At 36.7% G+C, this 24,090-nt stretch overlaps 1 protein-coding gene across 2 annotated transcripts in view; it reads right to left on the reverse strand.

The window, feature by feature from the left end:
• GSK3B (glycogen synthase kinase 3 beta) overlaps positions 1 to 24,090 on the reverse strand; it is a 267,304-nt gene that overhangs the window by 11,045 nt on the left and 232,169 nt on the right. For both annotated transcript variants that reach the window (XM_030941605.1, XM_030941598.1), the window contains one exon: positions 10,781 to 10,879. In XM_030941605.1, the coding sequence (XP_030797465.1) occupies positions 10,781 to 10,879 (99 nt within the window). The remainder of the gene's footprint in view (positions 1 to 10,780; positions 10,880 to 24,090) is intronic.

Raw genomic sequence — 24,090 nt, forward strand, 5'->3', positions numbered from 1 at the left:
ACATGTATTAAAACCAATTTTATTCTGTGTGACATAAGACGTAAAACACAACTTAGGCAATCCCACAGTGAAGCCAAGGGTAGAACCCTTAAGTATCAGGTTCCCAAAAGAGTCCATAAGGCTGTGATTTTTGTCCTGGAGAAAATTTTCATATGTAAAATTCCATATCTGGTATACATACATCTCTTTTAATAGGACAGGATCTACAGTGTGTTTTTTTTTTTTTTTTTTTTTTTTAAGATTCTCAAGAGATCTGTAAGAGTTGTTAGATAATGGAGTCATGGATTAATGGGTCAACTGTCTCAATACTGAGGAAACTGCCCCACCCAAATGCTCAAGTCATAAACACAGAAGTTCTTGCCTTGATTCCTTGCTGTCTGCATCCCCCCACCCCCCACCCACAAATGGTCCTGTCCATGCTCCCTGTCCCAAATGTGGTTGATCAAAGGTCCAAATGAGGAGCAGGAAGGAGAGTGAATGGAAGGTCTCCACTTACACCTACTGCCAAAGGATTTAAATAAAAAGAGAGTAAAAACAAGGAAATGGGTTGGGAGAAGAGAGAAAATAAACATAGGAGACAGGATTCCAAAGGCTCTGCCACCATGCATCAGTATTCTAGATCTGTGTGTCTATAAAAATTTAATTCTTCTAATTTATTGAAATGCTCACTCTCTGGCCCAGCAGCAATCACAGAAATGTTCTATTTATATTCTCTAATAGAGTAGCTGCTAACTACATAAGGCGATTTATTTAAATTTAAAGTAATTGACATTACAGATAAAGATTAAAATTCAGTTCCTTATTTGTTCTCAACACATTTCAAGTTCTCAAAAGCTACAAAATTATTAAATATTTTACTGTTTCTATTGCTGGCATATTAGTAAAATAACATATTTTAGATATATCAAATGAGTCTTTTTGTGTTTTACATGCACTTTATAAGTACACTTGGAAACATTTGGTTTTTTATTTTTTTGGAGACAGGGTCTCACTCTGTCACCCAGGCTGGAGTGCAGCGGCACAATCTCAGCTCACTGCAACCTCTGCCTCCTGGGTTCAAGGGGTTCTCCTGGCCTCCCAAGTAACTGGGATTACAGGCACACACCACCATGCCTGGCTAATTTTTTTTTTTTTTTTTTTTGTATTTTTAGTAGAGATGGGGTTTTGCCATGTTGGCCAGGCTGGTCTCGAACTCCTGGCCTCAAGTGATCCGACTGCCTCGACCTCCCAAAGTGCTGGGATTACAGGTGTGAGTCACTGCACCCGGCCAGGTATATTTTTATTCCCTTATTTCCTTTACTATGCTCTTGCCCAACAACAATCTCTTCCAAGCACATTTTATGTGTTTCTACTTATCAGGTGTCCTCTTTCTATAATAGTTAAAAATGTCTTATGACAGGTCAATCTCTCTAGAAGATAAAATTAACAGCCTGGGAGATATTATTTATACTGTGTACCTAACTCAGGATGTTCCTACTCAAGCTGTTCCAAGTGGAAATGCTTCCACTGTAAAACTATGTCTTAGATGTTAGTGTTATTAACTGGCACATGAACAAACAAGATAATTACAGAGAATCAAAGTATAGCCCTAAACTTATATTTAATTTGAAATTATAATTTACACTCATGAAATCAAAGTACACCTGTAATGAAAAGATGTGGCACAGAACACTAAGGTAGACATCAGTGATTATAAAAATAGAAGTAAAATTCGGATGCCTGTGAGTCAACCCATCCACCAGGATACCTAGAAGACCTGTCAATAAGACTGTTTATATTTGATCTGCTGGCAGCTGAGAGGGCTCAGTTCCCTGTGAGCTCTGGGGCAGGGCACATTTTATTTAAGAAGTTTGGCTGCTCACGGCAGAAAACTGAAGATCATGGGGACACACAGGTAACATTTTCACCGCTCCTTTAAGTTAAAATGCTTAATTTAGGAATAAAGACAAAAAAGGGACATATAAATAAAAGTAGGTGACTTCAGGCAAGGAACTGAGGAACACTCCAGGGACACACGGAACAATGTCTGATAGGGGATTCCAACTTAATCCAGATTTTAAATTACTTTTAGAGGAGAGGAAAAACCCAGATAAAATTTTTGACTTGATAGGAGAGAACATGTTTTGCACAGAAAGCGAGAACTTCTAGAAGTGATGTCTAGGACTGCTCTGGTGAGAATAATGACTAAGCTGGTTTGATTTTAGGTATCTATATACAAACTCACAAAGTGAACCTGAAACTCTAACATGGGGTAGATACAATCTCAGTGTCAGTGAATTTGTCAAAATGGTATAGTTCAAAATGGAAGTCTGTATTTCAGATGCAGAGCCAACAGGAGGAAACGGATGCAGCATTGTACCTAAAAGAGATGCACATATTAATTGGCTATCAAGTTGGTAACACCTAAAAATGTATATATGCACACATGCACACTGTACTTCCCCTACTCCCACTCTATGAGGAAACGGGGCAATGGGGAAACAAAAAAGTACCTGTATTGACAGTGGGGAGTATGAACTGACAGCGGGACAAGCTTTCGGAAAGCAATTTGACATTAAACTTTAAAATTCTTTATACTTTTTGACTCTACTTCTAAAAATTTAGAAGAATAAGTACAGCTTTATGCAAAGATATCTTCAAGGCATTTTTCAGAACAACAAAAACAAAAAACCCCATCTTCAACACAAACCAAATGTCCAAGAATAATAAGTTAATTATGGTATAGCCTTAGGATATCGGCTGAATACTATAGTCATATACCTTCACCCTCTAAATAGCCTAAGCTCATTTTTTAAAAAAGCATGTCTCTCTGCCCATTCATATACAGACTAAAACATAATGTTATGTGTGATTATCTTTGAAAGTAGAATAGAGGTAATTTTTATTTCCTAAAATAACTATACACTATTATGTTCTTGATAGACAAAAATGCCTGCTTTTTTTTTTTTAAAGTTGCAGACTTTTATGAAATTTAACATCTATTTGGGTTAAGATAAAGAGAAAACAGGAAGAACTTTACAAAGAAAAACAACAGGGATGCGCTGCAGCTTCTACATTAGACAGAATATGAATACAGCTTTCCCAATGTACACTGTAAAACTGGCCCAAAGGCCAGGAATAATATTAATAGTACTCGAGGAAAGGATGAGGGAGGGTAACTCTCATTTTAGAAAAGCAAGCATCTAATAAACTGACAATTTGCTTAACATTTCACCTCTCAAAAACAGTAGAAACAAACAATGAGAGAGATTATTCTGTGCTTAATTCTTCCCAACTAAAAAGAATCGGCCAGTATGTAGGTAACAGGAATTCTGAGGTGAAAATAATTGTAACTGTAAGACAAAGGGGCCACTAGCCATAGCAAAATCTGAACCAGATTTTAGCCAGATGAATTTTTAGAAGTTTGAAGAACAAATAGGTATGATTCGGTGCTAAAGTCTTCAAAAGAGGCTAACAACTAACAAGAAATAGAAAAGTATGAACAAAACTTTGATCAAGTAATTGCAATAATCTCAACGCAAATAAAGTAACAGCAAGAGCTTTTCAAACCAAGATGAAGACAAGTTAAGTTGGCTCACCACGTACAATGACCTCATCCAAATGTTATCATGATTCCCCCTTCTGTTAGAAGGGTTTTCAACTTGAAAAGATGTAACAAAAATCCTAATAAATAAAATGTGCCTCAAGGAAGGTAAGGGCAATGTATACATTTTAAATGTCTTTAAACTCACAATCTATAGTCCAAGAAACAAATCTAAAATGGATTACAGAAACTCACAGCTTACAGATATTTAGGCACTAGAAATTTCTCCAAGTCTTAAAAACAACGGTTTGATTTCCATCTTTGATATGGTTACTTTTTTTTTTTAATGGAAAAAAGCTGAAAGCTTTCTTAAAAGAAAGAAGCATTTTACAAAGTGTCTTCTTTACAACCTCCTCATACAAATGAGTATTTTAAAGGTTGGTCTGTAGTTAAGCAAACAAGAGGAATGACCAGTCACTAAGAGGAATGACCAATCAACTAAGAGACCACCAGAAGAGTAATTTCTAGGAAACCCAGTCCAGTTCCAATTAATTTATCAGTAACTTGAATAAAGGCAAAACATTTCTAGTAGGCTCTGCCTTGTCCTCTTTGATATGTTTTATTAGTTGCTTGGATAGAGGTAAAAAACTGACATGTTTATGAAATGTACAGATGACATACAATTGTGTAGAAAATCCAACACCCTAATACTTTAGAACAAATCCAGGATTAGGAGTTAAAGCTGTCATTAGTCTGGAGGGCAAGTTAGCTATCATTAACATTTGAAGGACCTTTACATGGATCTGGATGGTTCTGTTATAATTTCACAGTAGAATCACTGACTGGAAGAAGGCATACAGAAATAAATTTCAGGGTGAAAAAAGGATAAACTTTTCTAATAGAGTGATGCAAAGATAAAAAGGTGTTCATTCTTGCAGTAATGTCTATTACTGAATATACATAACCATGGGATAGATGACCACTTCTTGGTAGATAATGAGGGGTGGACTGAAATCAGTGGTTTTTAACAGCAGAACCACTGCATTGAAAGAAATTTTATGCAGATGACCAATATACCAAACAGATAAACACAGAAAACTGCTCTAATTGAAATTCCCTAAAACATCTCACATTCAACTCATCTGAGCAGATGATCTCTAAAACAGTTTGTATTTGATTAAGAAAACAGTAATGTCTTGAGATTTATTACTTTAGATGTTCCAGATGCATGGTCTCCTAAATGGAGTGAATGAACTGACTGGGCATACAAAGAAAATAAGACATATATAATATATATTATATATTTTATATTTTATATATATAAATGTTGAACATTTCCTATGTTGACCATTCATACATATATATTTTATTATATATGTTATTTATATATACTATATATATATATATTTTTTTTTTTTCAGTCAACATAAGAAATTATACTATGAATTTTGGCTGGCCACAGTGGCTCACTCCTGTAATCCCAGCACTTTGGGAGGCCAAGGCGGGCCGATTACTTGAGGCCAGGAGTTCGAGACCAGCCTGGCCAACAAAGGGAAACCCCGTCTGTACTAAAATTACAAAAAATTAGCCAGGTATGGTGGTGCGCACCTGTAATCCCAGCTACTTGGGAGGCTGAGGCATGAGAATCACTTGAACCCAGGAGTTAGAGGTTGCAGTGAACTGAGATCACGCCACTGTACTCCAGTCTGGGCGACAGAGTAAGATTCTGTCTCAAAAAAAAAAAAAAAAAAAAACAAGAAAAAAACCACACACACACCAAAGAAATTATACTTTAAGAATTGAGAGTAGTATGCATAATTTTCAAGAGATTCTCATGTCAATCAGAGCCATGATTAACAATAATGTCTCTAGATACTAAAGCATTTTAAAAACAACTTATAAAGAATGTTTTCTCGGAAAAAAAGTCAACATTCATACCCACTAATTTAGCACAACAGTTTACAGTTTTGTTTATTTCTGTCTAGTCCCTATTCACATAAAAATAAACATTTTGACAACAGTAACCAACATGATTCATGAGATTTTAAAATTTTCTCTACATAAATTAGGATGAGTATTTCACGAATGTCCATAAGCTTCATGAAAATTGTTTTTTATGGCTACATAAAAACAGAGATTCCATAATGTATTAAAACAATTTCCTACTGCTGACAATTCAGGTTACATTGGCTCTCCTTGTTATATATTAATACATAATTTTTATTATATAATTTATTATTATATATATTATGTGATTCCTCTGCCTGTACATGGTAGCCTTTTTCTTTCCAAAATATTTATCCTGAAGTTACAATCCCTAAAGTGGAATTACTGAACTAAAAAGTCTGAATTCTGACAGCTCGTTTTATACTATAATACTTTACCACAAGTTTTTATCAGCTCACATACAGTTGCAGAACACAACAAAAGGAAAGTTGAAACATCTGCAAAAATAGTTCCCTCAGTGTTAATGTCCTCAAACTTAATACTGGCACCATCTTTACCATTTTCAAAGAAGGTGAGAAAGAATTGTGATATTTTGTTGTACTAGTCAAAGTTTGTTGGTGATGACAGAGAATAATTATATATTCCCAGAATTAGGATGGTATGATTTTAGGCCACAATCTGGGCATGAAAATGTCTATCTTCCTTCTTTTTTTTTTTTTGAGACAAGAGTCTCACTCTGTTGCCCAGGCTGGAGTGCTGGGGTGCAGTGGCACGATCTCGACTCACCGCGAGCTCTGCCTCTCGGGTTCACGCCCTTCTCCTGCTTCAGCCTCCCAAGTAGCTGGGACTACAGGTGCCTGCCACCACGCCCGGCTAATTTTTGCATTTTTTAGTAGAGACGGGGTTTCACCGTGTTAGCCAGGATGGTCTTGATCTCCTGACTTTGTGATCCGCCCGCCTCGGCCTCCCAGAGTGCTGGGATTACAGGCGTGAGCCACCGCACCCGGCCGAAAATGTCTATTTTCTTTTGCTTTTTTTCAGAAGCAGCAATATAGAGAATTAGATTTCAGCCTATAATGTATTTAAAATATAATAAGACTTAAATATCTGAAAGCCATTTAACAGCTTTGGCTAACAACAGTAACTGACTAAAATCTGAAGCTTATTTCACCATAATATAGTCAGTATGATCATGGCTGATGGCATCTTTGTCAATCTGCTTTGTTTTTCTGCTTTTATTCCACATACTTTAGGATTGAGCTTTGTTTCCAGATCTACACAAATGTCAGAAAACTCCATTCTTGTTTAAGCCAGCTATAAGCAATATAAAAAGTGTCCCAAGCAGTTTATCTAGAAGCCTCTGTATTCCGATGATCTTGCTCTAGACACAAATATACTTGACTGAACCTCAATTGCAACGATGCTGAGCAACAACAGGAATGGTATTTTAACAGATCAGATGATAATTCAGTTATGGTACTCTTTTGAATTTGTATTTTAGTGATGTAAGGTCATTTTTAGATGATTTGCAGGCACATTCTCAGGCTATTGAAAACAGGTTAAGTATTATTTTGCTTCTTGTTGATATGACTGTTATAAACTAAAAGTAGCTCCACCTCTAAAATATGAATCATTTTGATGTTATGTGCTCCATTACACTGATTTAAATCAAGTATGACAACTAGTTTAGTTACTTAGGGGTTCATATTGTAATTAATTCTCCCCAGGTTATTTGGGGTACATTACCGTGGTAATGTAGCTTAGGTGGGTGATTAGAAATTCTCTGAAAATTTAAATTTGAAATATTTCCAGGTTCAGATATTCAAACTCTAGAACTTTATAGCTTAACAGTTTATTTATTTATTTTTTTGGACTCTGGAGCAGATCCTGAAATGCTTTGTGAGGAAAGCTTTGGCTATGTCTGTAGCTTAGCAGTCCCTCACTCTGTCTAGACAGTGTGGAGAGATGCATGTCCATTTATCCAGGAAAAAAAAGTCATAGATTCTTTTGTCATAGAGGATGGATGTCAATCCTGCCCTCCACATGGCTTTTTAAAAAAAACATGTCTGATGTGTCCTTACTTTGCAAAAACAGTAATAAAAATAGCAATAGCAGTTTCCTTTCACTGAGAGCCTACTGTATGGGCACGCAAAGTGCTAATAAGCACTCTGAACACTTTATATCTTACTTCTTACAACTCTATGTAGTGGATATTTACTATTCCTGCTTTTGGATAAGGAAACCAAATCTAAGAGAAACAGAGGAGATACATATTTTTTTTTTTTTTTTGAGACAAAGTTTTTCTCTTATTGCCCAGGCTGGAGTGCAATGGCACAATCTTGGCTCACTGCAACCTCTGCCTCCCAAGTTCAAGCGATTCTCTTGCCTTAACCTCCTGAGTAGCTGGGATTACAGATATGTGTCACCATGCCCGGCTAACTTTGTATTTTTAGTAGAGACAGGGTATCTCCACATTGGTAAGGCTGGTCTTGAACTCAGGTGATCCGCCTGCCTCGCCCTCCCAAAGTGCTGGGATTATAGGCGAGAGCCATTGCACCTGGCTGGGGACTTACATATTTTAAGGTCTTACAAAAGAATGTAACTCACACTGACAAATTCTTATTTAAAGTATACATGAATCTTTAACTACAGGCACCCAGAAGGCCAAGCAATCAATCACTTGGTCTAGACCAGCATTTCCTGAGGTATGTTTGGTGACATACTTGGGCCTTCACTACTGCAGCGCCATAGAAAACTGTTTAACTATATTGTGGTTAAACTGTTTTTGGGTTACAATGAGGGGAACTTTAAAAAACGTATCTATTTGAAACTCACATTTCTTGTTAAAATGATGATGTTAAGTTCATTTACTCTGTCTCTTTCAGTAACAAATCTGAGGCCCTAAAGGAGAAATATTTCTTAAACAGCAGGGCCAGAAACACCGTTTTTTCTAAGACACCAGTGTGCTTTAATCTAATGAACAATGGAAAATTTTAACAGAATTATAACACTTCTTTATTTACTTTAGCTCAGACCAATATCTGAAATATCCTCTTTGGTAATTATTAAGGTACTCAAAGCATGCATTTCTCTAAACTAATTTTAGCTCTGACCTCAGCTTACCATTCCTCTATTAACTTCCCCATACCCCAATTCAACTTTGGAGTAAACTCTCAGAGTCAAAGTTCAATGTCAGTTTCTATTTTTATGTTCAAATCTTATTTCTATAGCTGTAAAAATATACACATGTAAATTATTATTATTATTTTGCGGTTTGCTGTAACCTGTATCAAAACAACATGAAAATCAGGTTATACTAGGCCCCTACTAAGCAGACAATTTGCTCAAAAACATAAGTCACAATCATTAATTAGTTTGGTATCCTGCATTAAGAAAGTTAGTTTAAACTGCTCAAAACCTGCTCATTTTTATACACTGTGTAAAGCCATTCTAAGTAAAACTGTGGAAATGAGCTCAATAAAATAAGTAAATGTGTTAGTTCAGGGTTAGGGCCTTTTTCATATTGTAAACAATTAATGTAACCTGGGCCAGTATTAAATTTGTTAATGGCTCATAGCAATTCTGTCTTGATTCTAAATAGGTCATACTTTAAAAAAATATTTTTACCTTAAACACTTTAAAGCAGATTTCAGCACTTTCTCAATCTGTAAAATGGAGTCGCAATGCTGTCTTAAAGTACAGACAAATAAAGACAAGTAAAGACAAATGTCGTCCTAAAGTAATTGCCACTCCATTTTACAGACTGGGAAAATGAATAAGACACTAATAAAACTAATAAAGTTCAAATTACTTTCTCAAGGTAGCATGTGCTGATAAACTTGGAACAAGAAAAGAGACTTTTCTTTCCAGACTTTTCCTGAACATGAACTAGAATGTTTTAAATCTTTCTTAGCAATATTTTAAAAGATTAAGATTAGACAGAAACAACACCATATCAAACGGGACATGGGTTTTGACCTTACTGTTTAATGATAAGAACTAGTAATGAAAGATTTTCGCTCCTGCAGCATAAATACCCTTAGGCAAAAATGGATCTGATCCAACTCAGTTCAAGACTATTTAAAAAAATGAAGTCAGCTCCTGCCATTAGCTTTTTGGACAGAGAGAGAGAAAATAAAGGTGCTAAATTCTGAGCCCCTAATTGTGCTACCTATTATGTTTCTAACTTTTAAAAGCTTTTAAGTTTTAAAAGCATCCAGTCATTATTTGGAAGAACTTCACTTCACTCTTAAGGGTTGGATATATTCAGAATATCTGCAAGGACACCGATTCTCACTAAATCAGGCCTCACCATTAGCTGGCTTCGGGCCCACAGTACACCCTAGCTCTAACCCGTGAATAATTTTTTTTTTTTGGTATATAAGAGTCTCGTCACATTCTGATCTAAATCTCAGTTAAACGTATTTGCATTGCAGTTTTAGTCCTTTCAAATAATTAAAGAAAATGATTAAATATAAGTATAAACTTATATTTTATACTTTTTGAAAATTTGCCTCTCTAGTATACTACTGTAATTTACATTCGAGGGGGAAAAAACAAAAGTGAATTATTTTCAGTAACAATATATTTATATGTTTTCAGCTATAAACATCTCATTTGATTTGATTTCCTACTGAAATTACATAAAAACCGTTAACTTTAAAAATTTTTTAAATTTATTTTTATTTTTTAGATGGGGTCTCTCACTATGCTGTCCAGGCTGATCTTGAACTCCTGGCCTCAAGTGATCCTCTTGCTAAGATGACAGAATTTAACATCATCATCAGAAGATATTTATATCTTATATATAATTATGGTCCTGGTGGGTACTTTTGTTCTATGCTTTTTGGAAATAAAGCAAAAAATTTTATTCAGGTTTACTCATTTGGCTGTGCTGTTTTTGATACATAAAAGGTATTAAATGTTCATACTCATCAAATGAAATGAAAGGTAATCATGTCTTTTGAGAAACAATTTTTTTTTTTTTGAGACAGAGTCTTTCTCCATCACCGAGGCTGGAGTGCAGCGGCACGATCTCAGCTCAATGTAACCTCTGCCTTCCGGTTTCAAGCAATTCTCCTGTCTCAGCCTCCCCAGAAGCTGGGATTACAGGCACCTGCCACCACACCTAGCTAATTTTTTATTTTTAGTAGAGAGGAGGTTTCACACCTTGTTGGTCAGGCTGGTCTTGAACTCCTGACATCAGGTGATCCACCCACCACGGCCTCCCAAAATGCCGGGATTACACGTGTGAGCCACTGCGCCCAGCCCAGAATATGTTTTTATAGAAGAGACTTAGAACGTTCTTACCTGAGGCTGCTGTGGCATTTGTGGGAGTTGAAGCAGCTGCTTGAATCCGAGCATGAGGAGGAATAAGGATGGTAGCCAGAGGTGGATTACTTGACAGTTCTATAGAAGGTTAAGACACAAATGTTAGAGTCCACTCTTAACTTTGTATGCAAAACTATTTTATTGGTAAGAGTGAAAATAAGATTCTGCATTAAACTACCAGTTTAGGCCGGGCACAGTGGCTCACGCCTGTAATCCCAGCACTTTGGGAGGCCAAGGTGGGTGAATCACCTGAGGTCAGGAGTTCGAGACCAGCCTGGCCAACATGGTGAAACTCTGTCTCTACTAAAAATACAAAAATTAGGGCATCAATGCAACAAGAAGAGCTAACTATCTTAACTATATATGCACCCAATACAGGAGCATCCAGATTCACAAAGGAAGTTCTTAGAGATCTATAAAGAGACTTGGACTCCCACACAAAAACAGTGGGAAACTTTAACACCACACTGTCAGTATTACACAGATCAACGAAACAGAACAGTAACAAGGATATTCGGGACTTGAACTCAGCTCTGGACCAAGTTCTGTAGCTAGACATCTACACTCCTCAGCAAATGCAAAAGAACAGAAATCATAACAAACAGTCTCTCAGACCACAGTGAATCAAATTAGAACTCAGGATTAAGAAATTCACTCAAAACCGCACAACTACATGGAAACTGAACAACCTGCTCCTGAATGACTACTGGGTAAATAACAAAATGAAGGCAGAAATAAGTAAGTTCTTCGAAAACAATGAGAACAAAGATACAACACACCAGAATCTCTGGGACACAGCTAAAGCAGTGTTTAGAGGGAAGTTTATAGCACTAAATAAATGCCCACAGGAGAAAGGAGGAAAGATGTAAAAATTGACACCCTAACATCGCAATTAAAAGAACCAGAGAAGGAAGAGCAAACAAATTCAAGCTAGCACAAAACAAGAAATAACTAAGATCAGAGCAGAATAGGAGATACAGACACACACACACAAAAAAACCCTTAAAAAAAAAATCAATGAATCTAGGAGTTTTTTGAAAAGATTAACAAAATAGATAGACTGCTAGCCAGATTAATAAAGAAGAAAAGAGAGAAGAATCAAATAGATACAATAAAAAATGATAAAGGTGAGATCACCACCGATTCCACAGAAACACAAACTACCATCAGAGAATACTATAAACACCTCTACACAAATAAACTAGAAAATCTAGAAGAAATGGATAAACTCCTGGACACATACACCCTCCCAAGACTAAACCAGGAAGAAGTTGAATCTCTGAATAGACCAATGGCAGTAATTAATAGTCCACCAACAAAAAAAGCCCAGGACCAGACGGATTCCCAGTTGAATTCTACCAGAGGTACAAAGAGGAGCTGGTACCATTCCTTCTGAAACTATTCCAACCAATAGAAAAAGAGGGAATCCTCCCTAACTCATTTTATGAGGCCAGCATCATCCTGATAACAAAACCTGGCAGAGACACAACAAAGAAAGAAAATTTCAGGCCAGTATCTCTGATGAACATCGATGCAAAAATCCTCAATAAAATACTGGCAAACTGAATCCAGCAGCACATTAAAAAGCATATCCACCACGATCAAGTCGGCTTCATCCCTGGGATGCAAGGCTGGTTCAACACACGCAAATCAATAAACGTAATTCATCACATAAACAGAACTAATGACAAAAACCACATGATTATCTCAATAGATGCAGCAAAGGCCTTCGATAAAACTCAACAGCCTTTCATGCTAAAAACACTCAATAAACTAGGTATTGATGGAACATATCTCAAAACAGTAAGAGCTATTTATGACAAACCCACAGCCAATATTGTACTGAATGGGCAAAAGCTGGAAGCATTTCCTTTGAAAATTAGCACAAAACCAGGGTGCCCTCTCTCACCACTCCTATTCAACATAGTATTGGAAGTTCTGGCCAGGGCAATCAGGCAAGAGAAAGAAATAAAGGGTATTCAAATAGGAAGAGAGGAAGTCAAATTATCTGTTTGCAGATGACATGATTGTCTATTTAGAAAACCCCATTGTCTCAGCCCAAAATCTCCTTAAGCTGATAAGCAACTTCAGCAAAGTCTCAGGATACAAAATCAAAGACAAAAATCACAAACATTCCTATACACTAATAATAGACAAACAGCCAAATCATGAGCAAACTCTCATTCACAATTGCTACAAAAAGAGTAAAATACCTAGGAATATAACTTACAAGAGATGTGAAGGACTTCTTCAAGGAGGACTACAAACCACTGTTCAAGAAAATAAGAGAGGACACAAACAAATGGAAAAATATTCCATGCTAATGGATAGGAAGAATTAATATCATGAAAATGGCCATATTGCCCAAAGTAATTTATAGATTATTCAATGCTATTGCCATCAAACTACCACTGACTTTCTTCGCAGAATTAGAAAAAACTACTTTAAATTTCATATGGAACCAAAAAAGAGCCCGTATAGCCAAGACAATCCTAAGCAAAAACAACAAAGCTGAAGGCAGCTGACTTCAAACTATACTACAAGGTTACAGTAACCAAAACAGCATGGTACTGGTACCAAAACAGAGGTATAGACCAATGGAACAGAACAGAGTCCTCAGAAATAACACCACACATCTGCAACCACTTGATCTTTGACAAACCTGACAAAAACAAGAAATGGGGAAAGGATTCCCTATTTAATAAATGGTGCTGGGAAAACTGGATAGCCATATGCAGAAGACCATTAAACTATACCTTATACCTGAACCCCTTCCTTATACCTTATACAAAAATTAACTCAAGATGGATTAGAGACTTAAATATTAGACCTAAAACCACAAAAACCCTAGAAGAAAACCTAGGCAATACCATTCAGGACATAGGCAAGGGCAAAGAATTCATGACTAAAACACCAAAAGTAATGGCAACAAAAGCCAAAATGGACAAATGGGATCTAATTAAACTAACAGGCTTCTGCACAGCAAAAGAAACTATTATCAGAACAGGCAACCTACAGAATAAGAAAAATTTTTGCCATCCATCTGACAAAGGGCTAATATCAAGAATCTACAAGCAACTTAAACAAATTTACAAGAAAAAAAACCCCATCAAAAAGTGGGCGAAAGATACGAACAGACATTTTTCAAAAGAAGACATTTATGTGGCCAACAAACATATGAAAAAAAGTTCATCATCACTGATTATTAGAGAAACTCAAATCAAAACCACAATGAGAAACCATCTCACACTATTTAGAATGGTGATCATCAAAAAGTCAGGAAATAACAGATGCTGGAGAGGATGTGGAGAAATAGGAACGCTTTTACACTGTTGGTGGGAGTGTAAATTAGTTTAACAATTGTGGAAGATAGTGTGGCGATACCTCAAGGATCTAGAACTTGAAATACCATTTGACCCAGCAATCCCATTACTGGGTATATACCCAAAGAATTATAAATCATTCTACTATAAAGACACGTGCATACATACGTTTATTGCAGCACTATTCATGATAGCAAAGACTTGGAAGCAACCCAAATGCCCATCAATGTATTAGAATGGATAAAGTAAATGTGGCCCACATACATCATGGAATATTATGCAGCCATAACAAAAGAATGAGTTCATGTCCTTTGCAGGGACATGGATGAAGCTGGAAACCATCATTCTCAGCAAACAAACATAGGAACAGAAAACCAAGCACTGCATGTTCTCACTCATAAGTGGCAGTTGAACAATGAGAACACATGGGCACAGGGAGGGGAACATCACATATCAGGGCCTGATGGGGGGGCAGGGGGCAAGGGGAGGGATAGCATTAGGAGAAATACCTAACGTAGACGATGGATTGATGGGTGCAGCAAACCACTATGGCACATGTATACCTATGTAACCAACCTGCACCTTCTCCACATGTATCCCAGAACTTAAAAGTATAATAATAATCATTAAAAAAAGAACAGGTTTTTAAAAAAATACAAAAATTAGCCTGGCGTGGTGGCACACACCTGTGATCCCAGCTACTCGGGAGGCTGAGGCAGGAGAATCACTTGAACTCGCGAGGCAGAGGTTGCAGTGAGCCAAGACCGTGCCATTGCACTTCAGCCTGGGCGACAAGAGCGAAACTCCGTCTCAAAAACAAAACAAAACAAAACAAAAGAAAACAAAACCAAACCAAACCAAACCACAAACAAAACCCTACCAGTTTAACAGGGGGAAAAAAACCCACATGACAAACCTGTATCTCAAATTAGCTAAATGAGTTAGTAATCAACTTACAGAAAAAGCCCACAGAAGTACTGTGATATATAACAAAGGCATTATCTGCTAAAATTATGTCTGAGAACTAAAAATATCTCGGGGAAAGATGTGGCCAAAGTTTTGGAGTAGGTATATTAATAAGACATATCTGCATCTTTCATTGATGTAAATATATTATGTCTTCCTATCCTACTCCGGTAATATTTGACTATAGGAAATACTGTACAAACATATTCTTTATGTTTTTAAATGGTGGTGGTGTCATAGCAAAGAGAATATGAATGAGAATGTGTGTCTGTATGTGTATGTATGTACAACTGGATGTACTGACCAACCTACCCAGCTGTTTATGAGCCAATGGCAGATAAGACTTATCTAGACACTAGTAGAAAAAGGATTTGAGAAACATCTGTTTAAAGTATCACTGCTTTCATTAAAACTGAAAATGTTTTTATCCAATTCTTTACTCAGTAAGATTATTTTTGTTACTTTTTACAAGTTTGAAATAGGCTTTTTATCTGCATGGGGGAAGCTGTCTCTGCCAACTGTACTTATTTCTCTGAAGAATCAAGTTCTGTAGCAAGTAGTGGTAGCGAGCTTGTACATAAAAGCATTTGTTGTTAGTTTTAGGTAATGTGACTGTTCTCCCAGTTACCTGGGGTAACCCTGGTTCATGCTTGTTACTTAAGTATTTAGCCTGTAAGTACTAATTTTCACTCTAATATGTTTCACAGTTTGAAGGAAAAATCATAACCTTAACTAGCTACAGGAGGACATTATCCTCTGAGCTACAGCACACACTTTGGCAATTCACAGATATGGCATGAACTTCAAAAAGTTCAAGAAAAGCTTTTTTTTTTTTTTAAATTAAGGTATAATTTATGTTAACATAAACCATTTAAAAGTGTACAATTCGGCATTTAGTACATTTAGTGCATTTGCAATGTTGTATAACCATCACCTCTAGTTCCAAAACATTTTCATCACCCCAAAGGGAAACCCCAAACTCACAAGCAGTCACTCTACATTAATCCCGTCCTCTAAGCCCCTAGCAAGGGAAATTTTATTTTTAATGTAGTAGTTTTAAAATGTCTTCTGGTGCAAAGCCCCTGCCAATAATATTTATTCAAATTGGTACCTAAATATCTAAATTTTGTACTAATTTACATATTAAATGCTATCAGATTGTGGTAAAGAAAAGCAACAAATTGATGCTAAGATTTATTAAAAATGAATGAAAGGAAAAGCTTAAAACTGAGAAGACTATTCATTTTCCTTTCCCCTAAAATGAGAAAATTTAGTCCAGCTCATCAAATAGTCTTCCCTGGGAAGACAGTTGAAGACTACTGCCCTAATTATCAGGTTCTAGGAGATACTGTTTTCTCACAATCAGACTTGGTAGTTATTTTGGTTCTTGTTAAGGAACAGAAAGCTCCTATGCCATTTTACTTCAAATCAGTTCAATTTTAACCCACAATCTTATATGCAGGAAAGTAAAATACTTTCTAGCAATTGTGATGGCTGAAAACTTTATGGCTCCAGGTACAAAAAAGTATTAATATGTGGTTTTTATTCTAAAGAAATTCAGATTTACCCTTCTCAACTAAAATCACCTAAAATAGAAAGGCTTCTTTAAAATCCATCCATCAACCCACCCACATACTCATCCATCCACCTAACAATATTGAACATGAAGTACGTAAGGTCCCAGGATAGGGAGATAAAAAGATAACTGTCCTTTGTCTGATCAACAGAAATTGACAAGAACAACTGAAAAAACAATCTGGCAAGAAAGGCAACCACTTGGGACAGCTGCACTGTCAAATGAAAACATCTCGATAACCATGTGCCCCATACCTAAAATAAAATATAACAAATGAAAAGAGGACCGGAGTTTTTAGTAAGACATTTTGACAAAGCTGTTAAAAATAATCTATGAAATAAACGGAGTATCAGGGGTCTGTGGTCCCTCTCCTTATGGCCCATCCTGTCCATTTTCTCCCATATATTTACTCTCTCTTACCACATCACCTATCCTTCTGTGTATCTGAATGCCCAGCTGAAGGCCATAGCAGTTTTGTTTCTTAGTCTGGACAAGAATATGTAATGTATAGTCAGTTATCCCTTGGTATCCTGGGGGCCTGGTTCCAAGACCCTCCTCAGATACCCAAATCCAAAGATGCTCAAGTCCCTTGCATAAAATGGAGTAGTATTTATAGGTAATCTACACAGAGCCTCTTATATACTTTACTTTTTTATTTTTTACTTTATATTTTGGACAGACTCGCTCTGTTGCCCAGGTTGGAGTGCAGTGATGTGATCTCGGCTCACTGCAACCTCTGCCTCCTGGGTTCATGTGATTCTCGTGCCTAAGCCTCTCATATACTTTAAATCATCTCTAGATTACTTATAATACCTAATACAATGTAAATACTACATAAATAGTTTTATAGATGTAAATCTATAGATGTATGTATGTAAACAGACTGTCATTTTGGCCTTAGATAAGGAGAGAGGGGTAACTAATGAAGGATAAGGGGGAAGGAACTGAAGAAATTAAGAAGACAAGAAATGGAAAAGATCTGGGATCTCAGAGGCTTTGCCACACCCAAAGACACAGAGTGTGGGTGAGGGTGGGGTCCAAGATGTGAAGGGGGGTACTTTGTAAACCTTTTTCAAGCAAACATCCTAAAAGTTAAGAATTCTAAAATGAACAGTCACTACTACTTCTACATAGTTCCAACTTTTACACCCCATTGTTGTTCTTCTTTTCCTTAATTCCAGGCAATCTTTAAGATCCATTGCTTTCATCTGTTCAGTCTTCTCTACTTCAAAGAAGTTGTTAACTGTTACTTACACCTTAAGCCTCCTTGCACTCTTGCTATAGTCCTATTCTTGCCACTCTAAGTCCACACTTTTTATGAGGACAGACTATGGGCACTTCTAAGGGCTATCTCAACCAGTTCAAAATGGTTTATTTTTCAATCCCAACCATTACTACCTACTTCCAATCACTTTGTCTACTCATGGCAATGAGTGATAAGGAAATGAAGTCAGTGAGGGTGAATATAAACTGCAGTGAAAGAATAGAAAAAATGGTGGCATTTTGGAGGATAGAAACAGCAAAGCAACAGCACCTGTCAGGATCAGACACAGTGTATGTATTCTTGAAGGCAGAGAAGGAGTGTAGAAGAGATTGAAATTGAAATATAAGGTAATATTTATTTACTAGACATGTGTGCTAAGCTTGAGAGTAGGGGGGTAATTAAGGGAACAAAAAAGTCCGTAATGAAGTGGGACAGCTCTGGAAAACTGAGAGGAAAATGAAAAATAGGAAGGATAAAAGATAGACTGTGTTACCTTAAAGACATGGTTTAAAACAAAATGGCAAGAAATTCCAGAAAACTTTAGAAAAATTAATGTGATAAAAATTTCTTCAGCCAACTGAAGATATCATGAAAACTATTCATCAAAAAGCCACACAGTTTATTAGGGAAAACTACAAATGTTTTGACAGTGCATCAATCATTATGTGTTCCATAATTAAACATTTTAATGCACAATTTAAACAAAAGCAAAATGAGTTTAAAAATAGATATGAATCAACCAAAAAGTTAATAAAACCCATTTAACTAAATTTTGCTGCATTGTTTTATACTGAAAACCACAGAAGAAAAATTCCCATGAAAAGACAAACTGAATAAACTCAAATATGCCTAATAAAGCAATCTTTTCCAATGGAAAAGTGAAACCTACATCTAGTTGGTAAAACCTGAAATTTCCCTTATAAATTTCTATTCTTCCAAGTACAAGACCCCCAAATTGATTGATAAAATGGGACAGGTAAGAACTTTCCTAGTTTTCTGAGGGGGCAGGTAGGTGGTAGTGGTAATGTGTTAGTACAAACTGTTGTGTGAAAGCTGAGGACAAATTTGAGAGCAGCAATCAATGTGTGAACCTGAGGGAAGAAATCAACCCCTCTACTGACTAGATCTCCTCTTATAGTGATGTAACAAAATAACTAGCAGTCATTAGATAAAAGGGAATCTTCCTCCTTTATTAGCTTTGAGGGAGCTCACCCTGCAGATCTCCAAAAAGGAGTCACTAAAATAAGCAAATTCTTTTTTCTCTACAAGTTGTCTGACCTCCTCATGTGTGTACCAGGCCTCTTATTACATATAATAATTGTCAGTGGTTGTCCATATAGTTAAAAGTGCTATTTCTCTCTATTCACAAAAAGGTTTAAATGACTTAATAATGGAGTGCCCCCATTACATTTGTGTATTTTTTTGGGCAATAATTCAAATGCTAGGATGATGTCCCTTGATCTCACACCTTTCTGAATTCTAATGGTGCTTACTTACTTGTATATATTTCCTTGTAGATGAATGAATAAACCACATCATAACTGCTTCTCTCCTTGGTAACAATTCCAAAGTGCCCAGGAAATTCCTGACCATGTTCCTAATGCTAAACTAACTAGAAAATCAGACAAACAGTAAGCAAATTACAAGGCTTACTCATACTGTTTTGGTAATACTGGTGATGTTTCATGTGAGGACTACATGATATGATACTTGCTGAAAGCCATGACGACTTTGACTGGAACTTTCCAATTTATACCACTCACCAAAAAATGTCTGAATGCTTTTACTGAACTACACTATAGTACAGGTGTTTTTAGAAGTTATCTAGCAAAGTGTTAATATTTTTAAGTTCTAGTGATTTACTTGAAAATCTTATATTCAGAACTCCATTTTTTTTTTTTTTTTTTTTTTTTAAGACAGAGTCTCGCTCTGTCGCCCAGGCTGGAGTGCAGTGGCACGATCTTGGTTCACTGCAACCTCTGCCTCCTGGGTTCACGCGATTCTCCTGCCTCAGCCTCCTGAGTAGCTGGGATTACAGGCACCCACCACCATATCTGGCTAATTTTTGTATTTTTAGTAGAGACGGGGTTTCATCATGTTGGTCAGGCTGGTCTCGAACTCTTTACCTCATGTCATCTGCTCACCCTGGTCTCCCAAAGTGCTGGGATTACAGGCGTAAGCCACTGCACCCATCCCAGAACTCTATTCTTAATGAAAAGCAATAAATGAGGCATTACCAAGTTTTTCAAATCCAATTTTAAAAATAAACTTATTGGGCATTTAAAAATATACTGCTCTTTGCCCACTTTTTGATGGGGTCGTTTGATTTTTTTCTTGTAAATTTGTTTAAGTTCATTGTAGATTCTGGATATTAGCCCTTTGTCAGATGGGTAGATTGTAAACATTTTCTCCTATTCTGTATGTTGCCTGTTCACTCTGATGACAGTTTCTTCTGCTGTGCAGAAGCTCTTTAGTTTAATTAGATCCCACTTGTCAATTTTGGCTTTTGTTGCCATTGCTTTTGGTGTTTTAGTCATGAAGTCCTTGCCCATGCCTACGTCCTGAATGGTATTGACTAGGTTTTCCTCTAGGGTTTTTATGGTTTTAGGTGTAACATTTAAGTCTTTAATCCATCTTGAATTAATTTTTGTATCAGGTGTAAGTAAGGGATCCAGTTTCAGCTTTCTACTTATGGCTATCCAGTTTTCCCAGCACCATTTATTAAATAGGGAATCCTTTCCCTATTTCTTGTTTTTATCAGGTTTGTCAAAGATCAGATGGCTATAGATGTGTGGTATTATTTCTGAGAGCTCTGTTCTGTTCCATTAGTCTATATCTCTGTTTTGGTACCAGTTCAATGCTGTTTTGGTTACTGTAGCCTTGTAGTATAGTTTGAAGTCAGGTAGCGTGATGCCTCCAACTTTGTTCTTTTTGCTTAGGATTGTCTTGGCAATGCGGGCTGTTTTTTGGTCCCATATGAACTTTACAGTAGTTTTTTCCAATTCTGTGAAGAAACTCATTGGTAGCTTGATGGGGATGGCACTGAACCTATAAATTACCTTGGGCAGTATGGCCATTTTCACAATATTGATTCTTCCTATCTATGAGCATGGTATGTTCTTCCATTTGTTTGTGTCCTCTTTTATTTCACTGAGCAGTGGTTTGCAGTTCTCCTCGAAGAGGTCCTTCACATCCCTTGTAAGTTGTATTCCTAGGTATTTTATTCTCTTTGTAGCAATTGTGAATGGGAATTCACACATGATTTGGCTCTCTGTCTGTTACTGGTGTAGAGAAATGCTTCTGATTTTTGCACATTGATTTTGTATCCTAAGACTCTGCTGAAATTGCTTATCAGCTTAAGGAGATTTTGGGCTGAGAAAATGGGGTTTTCTAAATACACAATCATGTCATCTGCAAATAGGGACAATCTGACTTTCTCTTTTCCTAATTGAATACCCTTTATTTCTTTCTCCTGCCTGATTGCCCTAGCCAGAACTTCCAACACTATGCTGAATAGGACTGGTGAGAGAGGGCATCCCTGTCTTGTGCCAGTTTTCAAAGGCAATGCTTCCATTTTTTTCCCATTCCGTATGATGTTGGCTGTGGTTTTGTCACAAATAGCTCTTATTATTTTGAGATACGTCCCATTAATACCTAGTTTATTGAGAGTTTTTAGCATGAAGAGCTGTTAAATTTTGTCGAAGGCCTTTTCTGCATCTACTGAGATAATCATGTGGTTTTTGTCTTTGGTTCTGTTTATATGATAGATTACATTTATTGATTTGCGTATGTTGAACCAGCCTTGCATCCCAGGGATGAAGCCCACTTGATCATGGTGGATAAACTTTTTGATGTGCTGATGGATTTGGTTTGCCAGTATTTTATTGAGGATTTTTGCATTGATGTTCATCAGAGTCTAAAATTCTCCTTTTTGGTCGTGTCTCTGCCAGGCTTTGGTATCAGGATGATGCTGATCTTATGAGTTAGGAAAGATTCTCTCTTTTTCTATTGACTGGAATAGTTTCAGAGGGAATGGTTCCAGCTCCTCTTTGTACCTCTGGCAGAATTCGGCTATGAATCTTGTCTGGTCCTGGACATTTTTTGGTTGGTAGGCTATTAATTATTGCCTCAATTTCACAGCCTGCTAGTGGTCTATTCAGGGATTCACCTTCTTCCTGGTTTAGTCTTGGGAGGACTGGAATTTATCCATTTCTTCTAGATTTTCTAGTTTATTTGCGTAGAGGTGTTTATAGTATTCTCTGAAGGTAGTCTATTTCTGTGGGATCGGTGGTGATATCCCCTTTACCATTTTTTTATTGCACCTATTTGATTCTTCTCTCTTTTCTTCTTTATTAGTCTTGCTAACAGTCTATCAATTTTGTTCATCTTTTCAAAAAACCAGCTCCTGGATTCATTGATTTTTTTACAGGTTTTTTGTGTCTGTATCTCCTTCAGTTCTGCTCTGATCTTAGTTGTTTCTTGCCTTCTGCTAGCTTTTGAATGTGTTTGCTCTTGCTTCTCTAGTTCTTTTAATTGTGATATTAGGGTGTCAATTTCAGATCTTTCTCGCTTTCTCTTGTGGGCATTTAGTGCTATAAATTTCCCTCTACACACTGCTTTAAATGTGTCTCAGAGATTCTGGTATGTTGTGTCTTTGTTCTCATTGGTTTCAAAGAACATCTTTATTTCTGCCTTCATTTCGTTATGTACCTAGTAGTTATAAGGAAGACATTTATGCAGCCAACAGAAACGTGAAAAAATGCTCTTCATCACTGGCCATCAGAGAAATGCAAATCAAAACCACAATGAGATACCATCTCACACTAGTTAGAATGGTGATCATTAAAAAGTCAGGAAACAACAGGTGCTGGAGAGGATGTGGAGATATAGGAACACTTTTACACTGTTGGTGGGACTGTAAACTAGTTCAACCATTGTGGAAGACAGTGTGGCGATTCCTCAAGGATCTAGAACTAGAAATACCATTTGACCCAGCCATCCCATTACTGGGTATATACCCAAAGAATTTTAAATCATGCTGCTATAAAGACACATGCACACGTATGTTTATTGCGGCACTATTTACAACAGCAAAGACTTGGAACTAACCCAAATGTCCATCAGTGACAGACTGGATTAAGACAATGTGGCACATATACACCATGGAATACTATGCAGCCATAAAAAGGATGAGTTCATGTCCTCTGTAGGAACATGGATGAAGCTGCAAACTATCATTCTGAGCAAACTATCGCAAGGACAGGAAACCAAACACCGCATGTTCTCACTCAGGTGGGAACTGAACAATGAGAATACTTGGACACAGGGTGGGGAACATCACACACCGGGGCCTGTTGTGGGGTCGAGGGAGTAGGGAGGGATAGCAGGAGAAATACCTAATGTAAATGACGGGTTAATGGGTGCAGCACACCAACATAGTATATGTATACATATGTAACAAACCTACACGTTGTGCACATGTACCCTAGAACTTAAAGTATAATAATAATAATAATAATCATACTGCTAATATTTTGATTCTGGGGGAACTAGTCTAGATTTTTCTATGTTTATTTATGTCATGATTTTGTATCTTAATCCAATCATGGTCTACATGTTTAGCTTCATCATTTTTTCTTTATCTTTCTGGAGTCAATTCATTTTTATAATTAAAATTTTGAAGATGCACATGTCCTTGAATATCCTTAAATCCAACGATCTCATTTATTTAAATGGGAAAACTCAGGTAGGGAGAGTGTGTTGACCAAGGTCTACAACTATGTAGTTACAGGGAACTAGGCTTTAGGTCTGACTTACTCTTTGCTCCTGCAATGTTGCATTTCTTTACTATCTTGGTTATAGATCATATACCACCAGTGTTCTGGTCTTCTGGAAGTATATGTGTCCAAACTACACACAGAACTTTCATTGAAGATACTAGTTTTTGATTGTTCCTATACCACGCTACATTTTCCCCAGTAGAGTATGTCCAAAGTAGCAGGGTGGACCAAATAATCTCAGGGAAAACAATAAAAATTCTTATATAAAATACATAATTTAGAGCCTAAAATCTTGAATAGTCACTCATTATCTGTCATTACTGCTGTAGTTACCTGAACTAAATTCTACCTGCTCCCTTTTAGTCCACTCATAAATTTTC

Source organism: Rhinopithecus roxellana, chromosome 1 (genome assembly GCF_007565055.1).
Source record: "Rhinopithecus roxellana isolate Shanxi Qingling chromosome 1, ASM756505v1, whole genome shotgun sequence".
In the NCBI taxonomy this organism is placed as follows: Eukaryota; Metazoa; Chordata; class Mammalia; order Primates; family Cercopithecidae; genus Rhinopithecus; species Rhinopithecus roxellana.